Here is a 12,284-nt window from a genome sequence, read left to right as displayed (position 1 = left end):
TTTCTTAGCTCCAATCCATATTCACCTACTATGTTTCCTTCTCTCCCTTTTCCTACACTCGAATTCCAGTCACCCATTACTATTAAATTTTCGTCACCCTTCACTATCTGAACAATTTCTTTTATTTCATCGTACTTTTCTTCAATTTCTTCATCATCTGCAGAGCTAGTTGGCATATAAACTTGTACTACTGTAGTAGGTGTGGGCTTCGTATCTATCTTGGCCACAATAATGCGTTCACTATGCTGTTTGTAGTAGCTTACCCGCATTCCTATTTTCCTATTCATTATTAAACCTACTCCTGCATTACCCCTATTTGATTTTGTGTTTATAACCCTGTAGTCACCTGACCAGAAGTCTTGTTCCTCCTGCCACCGAACTTCACTAATTCCCACTATATCTAACTTTAACCTATCCATTTCCCTTTTTAAATTTTCTAACCTACCTGCCCGATTAAGGGATCTGACATTCCACGCTCCGATCCGTAGAACGCCAGTTTTCTTTCTCCTGATAACGACATCCTCCTGAGTAGTCCCCGCCCGGAGATCCGAATGGGGGACTATTTTACCTCCGGAATATTTTACCCAAGAGGATGCCATCATCATTTAATCATACAGTAAAGCTGCATGTCCTCGGGAAAAATTACGGCTGTAGTTTCCCCTTGCTTTCAGCCGTTCGCAGTACCAGCACAGCAAGGCCGTTTTGGTTAATGTTGCAAGGCCAGATCAGTCAATCATCCAGACTGTTGCCCCTGCAACAACTGAAAAGGCTGCTGCCCCTCTTCAGGAACCACACGTTTGTCTGGCCTCTCAACAGATACCCCTCCGTTGTGGTTGCACCTACGGTACGGCCATCTGTATCGCTGAGGCACGCAAGCCTCCCCACCAACGGCAAGTTCCATGGTTCATGGGGGGATGTCTTCCTGTTAATAAGTTTTATGTTCATTATTACAACCTTCATTTGTAATGGTAGCCCAAGTTGGCAACAAATTAGTGCTAAGTTACCAGTTCCATTCATTATACCCAAGACCGTTACTATTGGTATGTTTCTTAAACCATTCTATGATGAATGTAACATTATTGTTGTAATGAGAAGGAAGAGATGACTGCAGACATAAGGGAGCAAATAAAAGGAACAATTGTGAGAATAACACCTGGAAAAAGTACAGAATCTGCAAATATTGCCCAGGAAAGGTGAAAGGAATGTAGGGAAGTAAAGTAGGATGGAAAGAGGATTTAATACCAAGTTGTTGATATCATCTACAGCGTGTACATAAAGTCCAGGAACACTTTGAATTATTCATTGCACAAGAACCAAACATTGTACAGATATCATACATAAGCCATTTTGAAGAGAGACACTGAAAGTTTCTTTTCATGTATACTGCCATAGCATAGTTTGATAATTTGTCGATAGTCAGCACTAGTTGCAAACATGGTGAGTTCAGATGCAGAGCAAGCTTTCTATGTGTTGGAGTTCAACAACAAAAAATGTGCTACAGCTGTTCAATGGATGTTTAGAACCAAATACAGTAAGAAGCTGCTAAAATGGAAGACAATTAACAACTGGCACAACAAATTCATTATGACAGGTTGCTTGTAACTGGCAAGAAGTAGTGGACATCTCAGTGTGAGTGAAATGAATGTGGAGCATGTGTGAGAGACATTCATAAGAAGTCCAAAGAAACTGGTGCATCATGTATCCCGTCAACTCGGAATGGCTCCAATGACAGTGTCAAAAGTATTGCGACAGAAGCTGTCTACAAAAACATTCAAATTGGAGCTTGTGCAGAAGCTCAGTGAAGATGACAAAGACAAGCATTTTGAGTTTTGTTCGCAGTTGCACGATTGAATGAGGATGGGGATGGCATTGTTGATCACTTAATTTTTAGCAATAAAGCCACTTATTACACTAATGGGAAAGTGAACAAGCATAATTGTTGAATCTGGGTACAAATCATCCACATGAATGCATTGAATTAGAGCGTGATTCCCCAAAAGGTAAATATTTTTTGCGCCATGTCACATCGAAAACTCTACAGGCCATTCTTCTTTGCTGAGAGCACGGTCACTGGATATTCCTACTTGGATATGCTGCAGCAAAGGCTGATGCCTCAAATGCAATTGGACTCACCATTCATCTTTCAGCAGGATGGGACTCCACCTCACTTTCATCATGAAGCTTGTGGGGACCTGAAAACACAGCTGCCACATTGATGGATCAGTCATGGTACAGAAGGGGACAGCTGTTTCATGAAATGGCCTCTCCGATCACCAGACCTCACTCCATATGACTCTTTTCTGTGGGGACATATTAAAGATCTGGTGTATGTACTGCCTCTACCAAGTAATGTAGCAGAGTTGGAACACAGGGAAAGGTATGGGGTGAACCAGAATACCACTGACAAACTTTCAGAGCTATGAGCACTTGTTCATTTTCACTCCTGTGAAGCACATATTTTCTGCTGAACAAGCAATATTAGCTCATAAGGTACGCTTTCTGGAGTCTATGTTTAAAAGACATACACACTTGTCTTTGTCCACACTTTCACTTCTAAAGGTTTGTCAGTGGTTTTCTGGTTCTCCCTGTAGATTGAAAGGAATGTCAACGACAAATTCAACTGCTTATCTAATGAGTTGGTGCTATTGTTGGCTTCTGATTTTCCAGAAAACCATGGGAAATATTCTTAGGAAACCAAAATGAAACATGTTGCAAAAGATATCATAGTCCCTTGTACAGTCTTAGGGTCATTCAAAAAGAAATGAACCAGAGGCTGTGAAATGAAAACTGTTGAAGTGATTGTAATACCATTGTTTACAGAACAAGGTGTGGTGCCTATAAGACCACTGAGTGTCAACACTCGCCATTAGATGGAGGCAGATGTGCATCCACATCATGACAGAGGGTACAAGCACATGCATTGACTGTTCACTGCACTCAGTAGTATTGAAAACAGAAATGGAGGCTTCTAAAGAAGAGCAAAGGGGTGTATTGTATTTCCTTACAACAGAAATACTGTGAGGAACGGAAATTCATCAAAGAATGCCACAAGTTATGGAGAACACTGAATGTTCGTTGCAGTTTCGATGCTCAATCTGATGTGGGCCAATGGCTGGCAATGAAACTCACTGGTCTTCATCGATGAGGACATCCACCTCCTTGACAAAGGTATCAGTAATGTAATGGAGCATTCCAGATCATGTGTCACTGGCCAACATCATCCTCCTCCCTTCAATTGCTGTTGTCATGCCTTGATCCTTGAAACAGGAATGCAATGCTCTTCATAATGCCATTTTTTGATAAGGTTCCATTCCCACATTACGTTTGCTGTCAGGAAATGCAGTATGCCTCTTTGCTCTTCCCTTGAAGCATCCATTTCTGTTTTCAGCATGACTGAGTGCAGTGTACAGTCAGCATGTATATGATTGCTCTGTGTTCACATGGGTGTACCCTAACGTCTTTCCAGCAGTGAGTTGGGGGCCATACCTTCTCATGCAGGAAATGGCATTATGGTCGCTTCAGTGGTTTTACTTTACAGCCTCTGGATAGTTCCTTTTTGAATGGCAATAATAAGAGTTATATGCATTAATAAAAATACCTGACCTCATTGAAAGAGCAATGTGTGTTATAAAGTAGGGAAAGAATTAATAAGAATTCAAAGCATTCAAAGCTATACATATCACTCATAAAAAGATATAATAGGAAAAAGGTAGTCTCATGCCTGCAATAGACAAGGCAAAGCAGTAAAAAAAAAAAAAAAAAAAAAAAAAAAATAAAAAAAAAAACACACAGTGAAGTAGTTGCTGATGAAACAAATAGCAAGGTTTTAATATACATAAAAAGAAATTTCTGTAAAGGCTTTGTGATTGAAGTGATAAGTCATTATGCAGAAAGTGGAGCAAGAAAATAGTTCAGATGGCTGTAACTCCAGTCACACTTTCTCTGATCAAACAGATAATACAGACAAAAGTAAATCCCTAATACAGCTTATAGTGTTTCTACAAGGATATGTAAGCACTTCTGTGATTCTATAAGTGTAGTCCTGTCACATATTTTATGAATCTCTGCAACAAGATATTATCCTAGAGATTATAATAAGCTTGTGTGATCCAAATTTTTGGACGGGTGTTAAAACAGCTGTATCAGACTACCACACATTTTCCCTGTTAATAAACAGGTCCTAGGTAAACTAGTGTTCATGAGTATTCTTTCTTGCCTCCACAGTCACAACATTATCAGTCAATGTCAGTTTAGTTTCCAGTGAGGCCTATCAATTGATAATGCTGCTTTCTTCTTCACTGATCAAATTCTAAAACCTCTAAACAGTAATATAGCAAAAGACTGAATTCTATTGACCTATCCAAGGCTTTTCATTGTGCAAAGATGGCATTCTTCTATAGAAAGCAGACTTTCCTGATTGAACTAGAATAGTGAGGCATGGATAAAGGTTTTTTTTCCCCCAACAGATAGTAAAGAGGAGACCACATTTTCTGATAGTGGCAGTCCAGCTTCACCAAAATGCGGCACAGTGAACATGGGAGACTCACAAAACTCTGTACAGCTCTTTTGCAGTTCTTTAAATTCATACATTATCTCTTGCTCTGCTCTGCTACAGTGAACAAGTATACACTTGATGCAGACAGTAAATTTTTCGTAGTTCATAATGCACCAGGGTAAGCCTTGCATAAAATTGCAGCAACAGCACATATGCGTACAGTCAGAGCTATTGTTTCAGAGAGTTACATCGAATGTTGTCTATGTCATTGTCTATCAGGATAATAAAGCCCTGTGAAGAAAAGTAAATAAATGAAATTATCCTTAGCTCAGTAGAGAGCACTTAGCATCATAAGTGGTATCAATCCAATACACTGTTGCATGAATAGTGAATAGGACCAAGGTACAGGGTCAAAAAAGGACTTCCACAGCAACCAAATCAACTTCATCCACATTTAGAAAGGTATGCTGCTCAGCTGGCAAAGTGTTCAATTCTATACCAACAGACATCAAAAGCCTTGGTTTTGGAGCACCAACTGCAAGAGGAAATTGAAGGAATACCTGATGTAAAGATAATTTTACTCATCTGGTGATATGGAACAATGTGCGACAGAGGTTAGCACACTGGACTTGCGTTCAAGGAGAACAGTGCTTCAAATCCTGTCCACCCATCAAGATTTAGATTTTATGTGATGTCCCTAAATTGCTCAAGGTGAATTCCAGGATGGTTTGTTCGAAAAGGCACAGTTGATGACCTTCCCCACTCCAAGCTCTTGTTCCAACTCTAATGACCTTCTTTCTTTTAATTGGTAATTTTTCCAAAATTAATGAGCATGATGGTATGTAATTCTGTTGTACTGCTGGAATGGCCCAACATTTTGAGTGTAAACATAAAATCTTACATTTTATTCTATAATTAAGCAAATTATTGTTCTTGTGTTAGAATGTTACTCTATGTGAGTTCTAATTTGAATCTAGTTTAGTGTGCCCTTGTGTATTCATTATTGGTGACAAAATCCCATTATTGTACATTAAGAAAAGGAAAAACTCATTCAGTATCTTGTTAACTCTACTGCTACCAGAATGAGTGGAACTGATATAACCGTGAAATAAAAGAATCCACATGTTGTCTGATGTTATCAGAAGTACGGATACCTACCAAAAAGGCAATGTATGTAACCTTTGCAAATGTGAGTAACCTTTGCAGTATTTCAGCAAAAACCTGAGAAGGAACTCACTTAAAATCCTTAAAAATTATGGCCCTATGTTACTGCTACTAACAAACAGTAACATTCAGGTCCAAAAAGACAGTGACAAACTGAAAACGAAACATTTCATTCTGTATTCAAAATTGCCTTACAACAGAAAATTATGCACCTGTTGAAGTGTATAAAATATTACAGGTATCAGTCAAGCAGCAACATGACCCAGAAGAATCCATCACACATACTATACACATTTGCAAGTGAATTAGCTCCTATCTTAAATTTAATGTAATATAGGCGCCTTGTGCATAAAACTGTCCTCAGCCACCCAGAGCACTCATCACACACATTTGCAAAACAGGTATAAAACTGAGCTGTAGAATCACTGTCCATCACCTCGCTCTGTCCATCACCTCTCTTTATAGCCCAAATGTAGAATATATTCTAAGTTAAAGTATTCACCTGAACCCTAACTTACAGTCTTGACAAATTATTAGACAGTGATAACCAGGTAGATTCATTTTTTTCTAAACTTACAGCCCATGATTCAGTGCTGCATCAGTGTCTGTTATGGGAAAAATATTGATAAAAAACATCTAGCCAAATGTGAGACTGGATCATAAATACGCAGAATACAGCACATTACTACAGGAGTGTCTGCCACAGAAAAAGAATGATGTTTCAGCTAATATTTTTGTTACATACTCATGACTTCGGAAGTAGAATTAGATTGATTGACTTTCCTATGGATAACGCATTAATCTGCTCACACACAAACAGTTCTTCTAAAACAGTATCAACTTCACAACTGGTCTGGGTAACAAATCCTAGGCAGAGGTTTACTCACTAACACACACCAATTATATGACTCTTTTCCCAATTTTCATAATGGATTTCAGTACATGCTGTCCACAGAAGCTATCAATAATTAGAGAACACAGAAACACTTGCATCGAAGCTAACATCAAGAGTTCCTGTATGACTCTAAAAAGACTGAGTTCTAAAATGAAAACATCCCTAGCATGTGTCAGTAGCAACCTGATGACAAACAAAAACAGTATTGGAATTATCAAAGGTGAAACAGGGAAGAGATTTGCAAATCAAGAAATCAGGTTCACATGGAAATCATTAATAAGAACTTGCAATATTATATAATTAATTACATCATAAACACATTTACTGTATTAAGCTTGAAATTCACAAATCAAGAAATAACTGGAATGGTAAAAAATGCTTGTAGCATTGAGGATAGTTCCAACAAATGAAGTGTCACAGGTGATACAAAGCTTCAAACCAAAAAGTCAGCAGATGTAGATGAGATGAAAATGTCTGTCATAATCAGCTATGCCTCAGGGACTGCAAGGCCTTGGCACCTATTGTCCATTTTGCATTCAGTGAAGGAGTGTTCCTCAATGGTTTGAAATCTCATATGTGAAGCCATTGGTCCAAAACTGGGACAAGTAAAAGGTTTGAAAATCTTGTGGCATTCTCCAAAATATTAAAGAAATTGATGAAGCACTAGGTGAACAAAAATTGAAATAATCATACTTTTCTCATTTTTGTAAATGACACACACTTCAGACAATACAGCCAAAGCCACTTTAGTCCTAAAGTGTATCCACTCCTTGTTCAATACGAACAAGTTGAAATCAAATGTAAATAAAATAAATTACTTACACATTGGGAAAATAAACAAAAATGAAAACCTAAATTTGATGATTGATTTCAAACTGACAAAAACTTAAATTCTAAATATCATGTAATGAAACTTGCACGGACTCTGTTTTGCTACATAAAACTTGCACCAAATATTTGCACTACAAAACTTGTCAGGATGGCATACTAAGGCTACTTGCAGTCCCTTACAACCTATGGATTAATGTTTTGGGAAACTGTAACTTGCCAGTTAAAACAATTGTTTTCATGACGGAAAATGACTATTCAAATAAAAACACAGTCCTCCACAACACACTGCAAATCCCTATTCAAAAACTAAAAACCCTAACAGATGCAGACTATCATAGGTACAACACCCTGAAATAGAAGAGCCCTCCAAAAATAGACGAAAAAGTGTGTGTGTGTGTGTGTGTGTGTGTGTGTGTGTGTGTGTGTGTGTGTGTGTGTGTGTGTGTGTTTGGGTTGGAGGGAGATTTGTTGTTTGCGGGATCACTTAGTGTTTTGTGAACATAATCCATACAGAAATTGTTGTTGGATGGATAGACAATGTTACCCATTAAAAAATTTTACTAATACCAATTCAGTTCAATTGGAAACTAGCTCTAACTGAAGGGAAATGCAGGTTTGTGTACTTCATAACACACAAAAATATTGTAACAATGGACTATGTTATTAATTAATCAAAACAGGGACCACTCACCTTAAAAATACCTCAGAGGGCCAGTGTGTGTTCACACACAATGTCTGATCACTTGCATACTACATACTAAAATACTGTTAACGTCTATAGGAGACAAAGTTGGGTGAGCAACAGTCTGAGCAATGTGAAGGATGGTACACATGGTTATATGTTCACTCATGACAGAGTTAAGACTCTATTAATATTTCATAAAAATATTCTTGAAAATTCAAGAATTAGATGTTAGAATAGAATCGGCATTCGTTGCTCAAGCACACTACATGTCCCATTAGGACCTTGAAGATACACAGTATGACCAGTAGAAGTTCACTTGGAGACACACATGCTTCATACATTCAGCAAATAAGCAGCCTCTGTGTGAGGTATTTTTAAAGTACTTTGTGGCTTGAGCTTTGTACACATTTTATGACTGGAAATTAAAAGACTTTGGAGTGGATGTGTTTTAGAGATGGTTCCCACTGGCTCAGTCCTACATGGTTTGCAATAACGGAGGGAATAGGGGACCCAGATAACAGCTTGGAAGCAGGTCACACTACTGAATAGCATACTGTTCAGTTGGTTAATGAAGCTTTCATTTAACTAGTTTTCAGTGGTTGTTCATACTAAAAAGATGTCCACACAAAACTATCTGCATTGCTTGCAAAAAAACCTAATATACATGGCTGCTTTCACAGACGATTATGCCTATAATAAGATACCATATACAGAGACAGGATTGAAGTATGAAATGAAGTGTAGCTGGCTGAGGCAGGGTTTTGAGTCTTTTGAACAGTCTTTCTTCAGGCATTTTTCCCTGAATATGCATTAATTTTTTGACAGAAGCTTCTACTCCTCCAGCAATATTAATGGTAGAATGCTCCAGATAGGCATTAGGGATATTATTCCATCCATTTATTGATTATTTCTGTTGAGAATACTCTTGGCACAAGATATTATCGATAAATGTAAATGCAAAACACACTATTACACAGCATATCCAATGTAAAATCTAATACAGGGGCTGGTATATTGCTTTCAACATTAGACAATTTGTTAAATAATTAAACTGTGACAATAAAGAAGGAATATATGTTAATGGAACATATCTCTGAACCACCTTCATTTCACTCATGATATTGTATTGTTTGCCTCTAGAGCAAATAAACTTAAATGAATGGAATACCTTAACAGAACTTAAAATGAATTACAATAAAATTAAAAGCTGTATAGCCAACAGTTGATGAGTTTTTGAATTAGAGACATAGGAGATAACAGAACGGTCAGCAAAAGTAGTTCATTGGTAGGTTTGTGGAGATATGTGGCGTTAGATGTCTATGCACAGGTAATGCAATTCACACAAATAAAGGGCCACTGATGTGTGTATGGTGATGGCACCCAATAGCAACACAGATGGGTTCCATAGGGTTTACATCAGGTGAATTTGGTCACTGAGGCATCAACATGAGTGCACTAAAATGCTGCTGAAACCACTTTAGTATGGTTCTGGCTCTGAGACATGGACAATTATACTGCTGAAAGATGACATTGCCATCATGAAAGACATAAAGCATGAAAGGATGCAAATGGTTCACAGCTGTCATCTACCTTAGGTCCCATGCCAGCACATGAGGACTTCTCCCATAGCATAATACTCCTCCCACCAGCCTGCATCCATGGTGTGCTGCACGTTTCAAGCCATTGTTCACCTAAACAATGGCATTTGTGGAGACGACTATCGACCTAGTGTAGCAAAAACATGATTCACCCCAAGAGCTGGCACATTTCCATTCGTTGACGGTCAAATGCCAATGGTCCCATGCCCACTGTAATTGTAGCTGATGATTTCATTGGATCAACATATGAACATGCTGGAGTGGTCTGCTGTGGAGCTCCATCTTCAACAGTATATAATGAATGGTGTGCACTAAACACTTGTGCATGCACCAGCATTGTACTCTTTTGGCATACCTGTAGATGCCACAGATCACCTTTGAGCCTACTTTACAGAGCAGACAAACCTCTGAACCCCATGTTATGTGAAGAGTCGTCGATGTCCAGTCATTTAGTGCCTAGTGGTACTTTCACTGTATTTCTACCTTCTTCCATAGTCACGACAGTAGCACATGTACATTTGACCAGCTTCACTGTTTTCAAGATATTCATTCAAAGGCTCTGTGTAATAATAATCTGCCCTTTGTCAAAGTTACTTATCTCAATAGACCTCCCCCTTTGCAGCCTATATTTTCATTAGGGTGATCCCCCATCTGTGTCTGCTCTGCTTACATACTTTTGTTGTCACGTCGCATGCCCGCAACATCACCAGGTAACTTCCATCATCATGATGGGCAGTGGTCATACTGTTTAGCCTTATCAGCGTATATTAGTTATTCTGCAATTACTGTACAGTTTTCTGTGTGGGCATGGCAAGCAATCAAACATCTAACTGAAATGCATGGCAATTGCCAAACTGGAAAGCTGAGCAAGAGCTCATAAGCTAGTTTGACAGCTGTTTTGTTACATGTGTTTGTGCACCACACATCATACCACTATAGATAAGCATTTGCCCTCCTTATGTTATGTAAATGTTGGAAAACTTAGTTTTCAGTGTGTCTGAAATCAATTCTCGGAAATATAGGGAAAAAAATTGAACATGGAGCAGAATATGGTGGAATACAATATCATGGCTGAAATGAAAATGGAATGGAGCTGAATGGGATATTTAGCCACACAAGTGGATGTATGGATCGAGTTAGGTACTGGGTTCAAAGAGGTAGGAAAACAAACATGGTATAATGATGAAAAGTGTGTAGCCAGGATCAGGAAACCTACAGGAGTCCACTAGCTGCTTAGAACTGAAGATCAAAATGCATGTAAAACTTAAGGGGTGGCCTCCATCTGGCATCAGGTGAGATTTTTTTTCCCCTCTGGAGAGTGGCCAGACCATCCACAAACATGATAATAATAGAATGTTATACAATGATTTTCAAACATAATTATCATTATCTCATTATTCTCAAAAATGAATATTCCATAAATAGAATGTTCTCTTTTTTTCAGGCCAGTGTCTCAATTTTGACTGCATGTTTGTGTTGGTGTTAATGCTCAGACACTGTATAACATTTTTGCGTACAAGAGGATTCAGTACAATATTGCCCCTTGATCAGCACATATACTTTCATAAATTAGTTGGAGTATTAATATTTATATTTAGTGTGTGGCACACCATAATGCATCTCCTGAACTTCAGTAAGTACTCATTAATAATTACAAATAAACCATAATTGTCATGTTCAGGTTCCTGAAACTATTTTCTTTTTGCAGGTCTCTTGGTTGTAAACGATCCTGTGGTAAATGCCAATAACTACACTCTCACTGAATGGATCCTAACAAGTAGACCAGGTTTGTTTGGTTTAGTAGGTGGGGCTGCCAATCCTACTGGAGTTGTGTTGATCATTATTCTTTTTATAATGTTCATATGTTCTCAGCCTTTTGTCCGGCGAGGAGGTTGTTTTGAGGTTAGTAAGTGTATTATAGGATTCTTGGAGGTGACACACAATTAAATTTTTAAGATAATATTGTAATTTGATCTAATTTGCAGGTTTTTTACTGGACTCATTTGCTTTATGTTCCATTCTGGGTGCTAGTAATTTTTCATGCTCCAAATTTTTGGAAATGGTTTGTGGCTCCAGCTATTATTTACATCATAGAACGTATACTACGTCTAGTATGGTTACGATCTAACAGAGGAAAAACATACATTAGTTCAGGTCTTGTGCTTCCCTCTAAAGTAATTCATCTTGTAATTAAGAGGCCACACCATTTTGATTTTCATCCAGGAGATTATGTATTTGCTAACATACCTGCAATTGCTAAATATGAGTGGCATCCATTTACTATCAGCAGTGCACCAGAGCAGGAAGGTAATTAAAAGTATAATGCAAAATCTATTACTAACTCTTACACTGTTGTACTGATAGTATGAGTAAGCTCTGTAGTTTCACTTGCGACACTCTGGATTGATGCACATTTCTAATTTGCCACAGATTATATGTGGCTTCATATTAGAGCAGTTGGACAGTGGACAAACAGATTGTATGAATATTTTGAAAGGGAGCAAGAAAAGCTGCACAGTGTTGAAGAGGATCTAACTGCAAATATTGTAAACAAAAAACTTATCAATGGAAATGATTTAACACCAGCACAAAAGTTTCCAACGTAAGTAGATTTAT

At 38.1% G+C, this 12,284-nt stretch overlaps 1 protein-coding gene across 1 annotated transcript in view; it reads left to right on the top strand.

The window, feature by feature from the left end:
• The window catches only part of LOC126272457 (NADPH oxidase 5), a 1,112,602-nt gene that overhangs the window by 1,017,307 nt on the left and 83,011 nt on the right, over window positions 1-12,284 (top strand). Inside the window, exons 10-13 of the mRNA XM_049975335.1 lie at window positions 11,113-11,301; window positions 11,377-11,570; window positions 11,654-11,975; window positions 12,099-12,270. Of these exons, the coding sequence (XP_049831292.1) occupies window positions 11,113-11,301; window positions 11,377-11,570; window positions 11,654-11,975; window positions 12,099-12,270 (877 nt within the window). The remainder of the gene's footprint in view (window positions 1-11,112; window positions 11,302-11,376; window positions 11,571-11,653; window positions 11,976-12,098; window positions 12,271-12,284) is intronic.

This window comes from Schistocerca gregaria, chromosome 5 (assembly GCF_023897955.1).
Source record: "Schistocerca gregaria isolate iqSchGreg1 chromosome 5, iqSchGreg1.2, whole genome shotgun sequence".
NCBI lineage: Eukaryota > Metazoa > Arthropoda > Insecta > Orthoptera > Acrididae > Schistocerca > Schistocerca gregaria.
The sequence above is the reverse complement of the archived record's forward strand: the minus strand, read 5'-3'. Positions and strand labels throughout refer to the sequence as shown.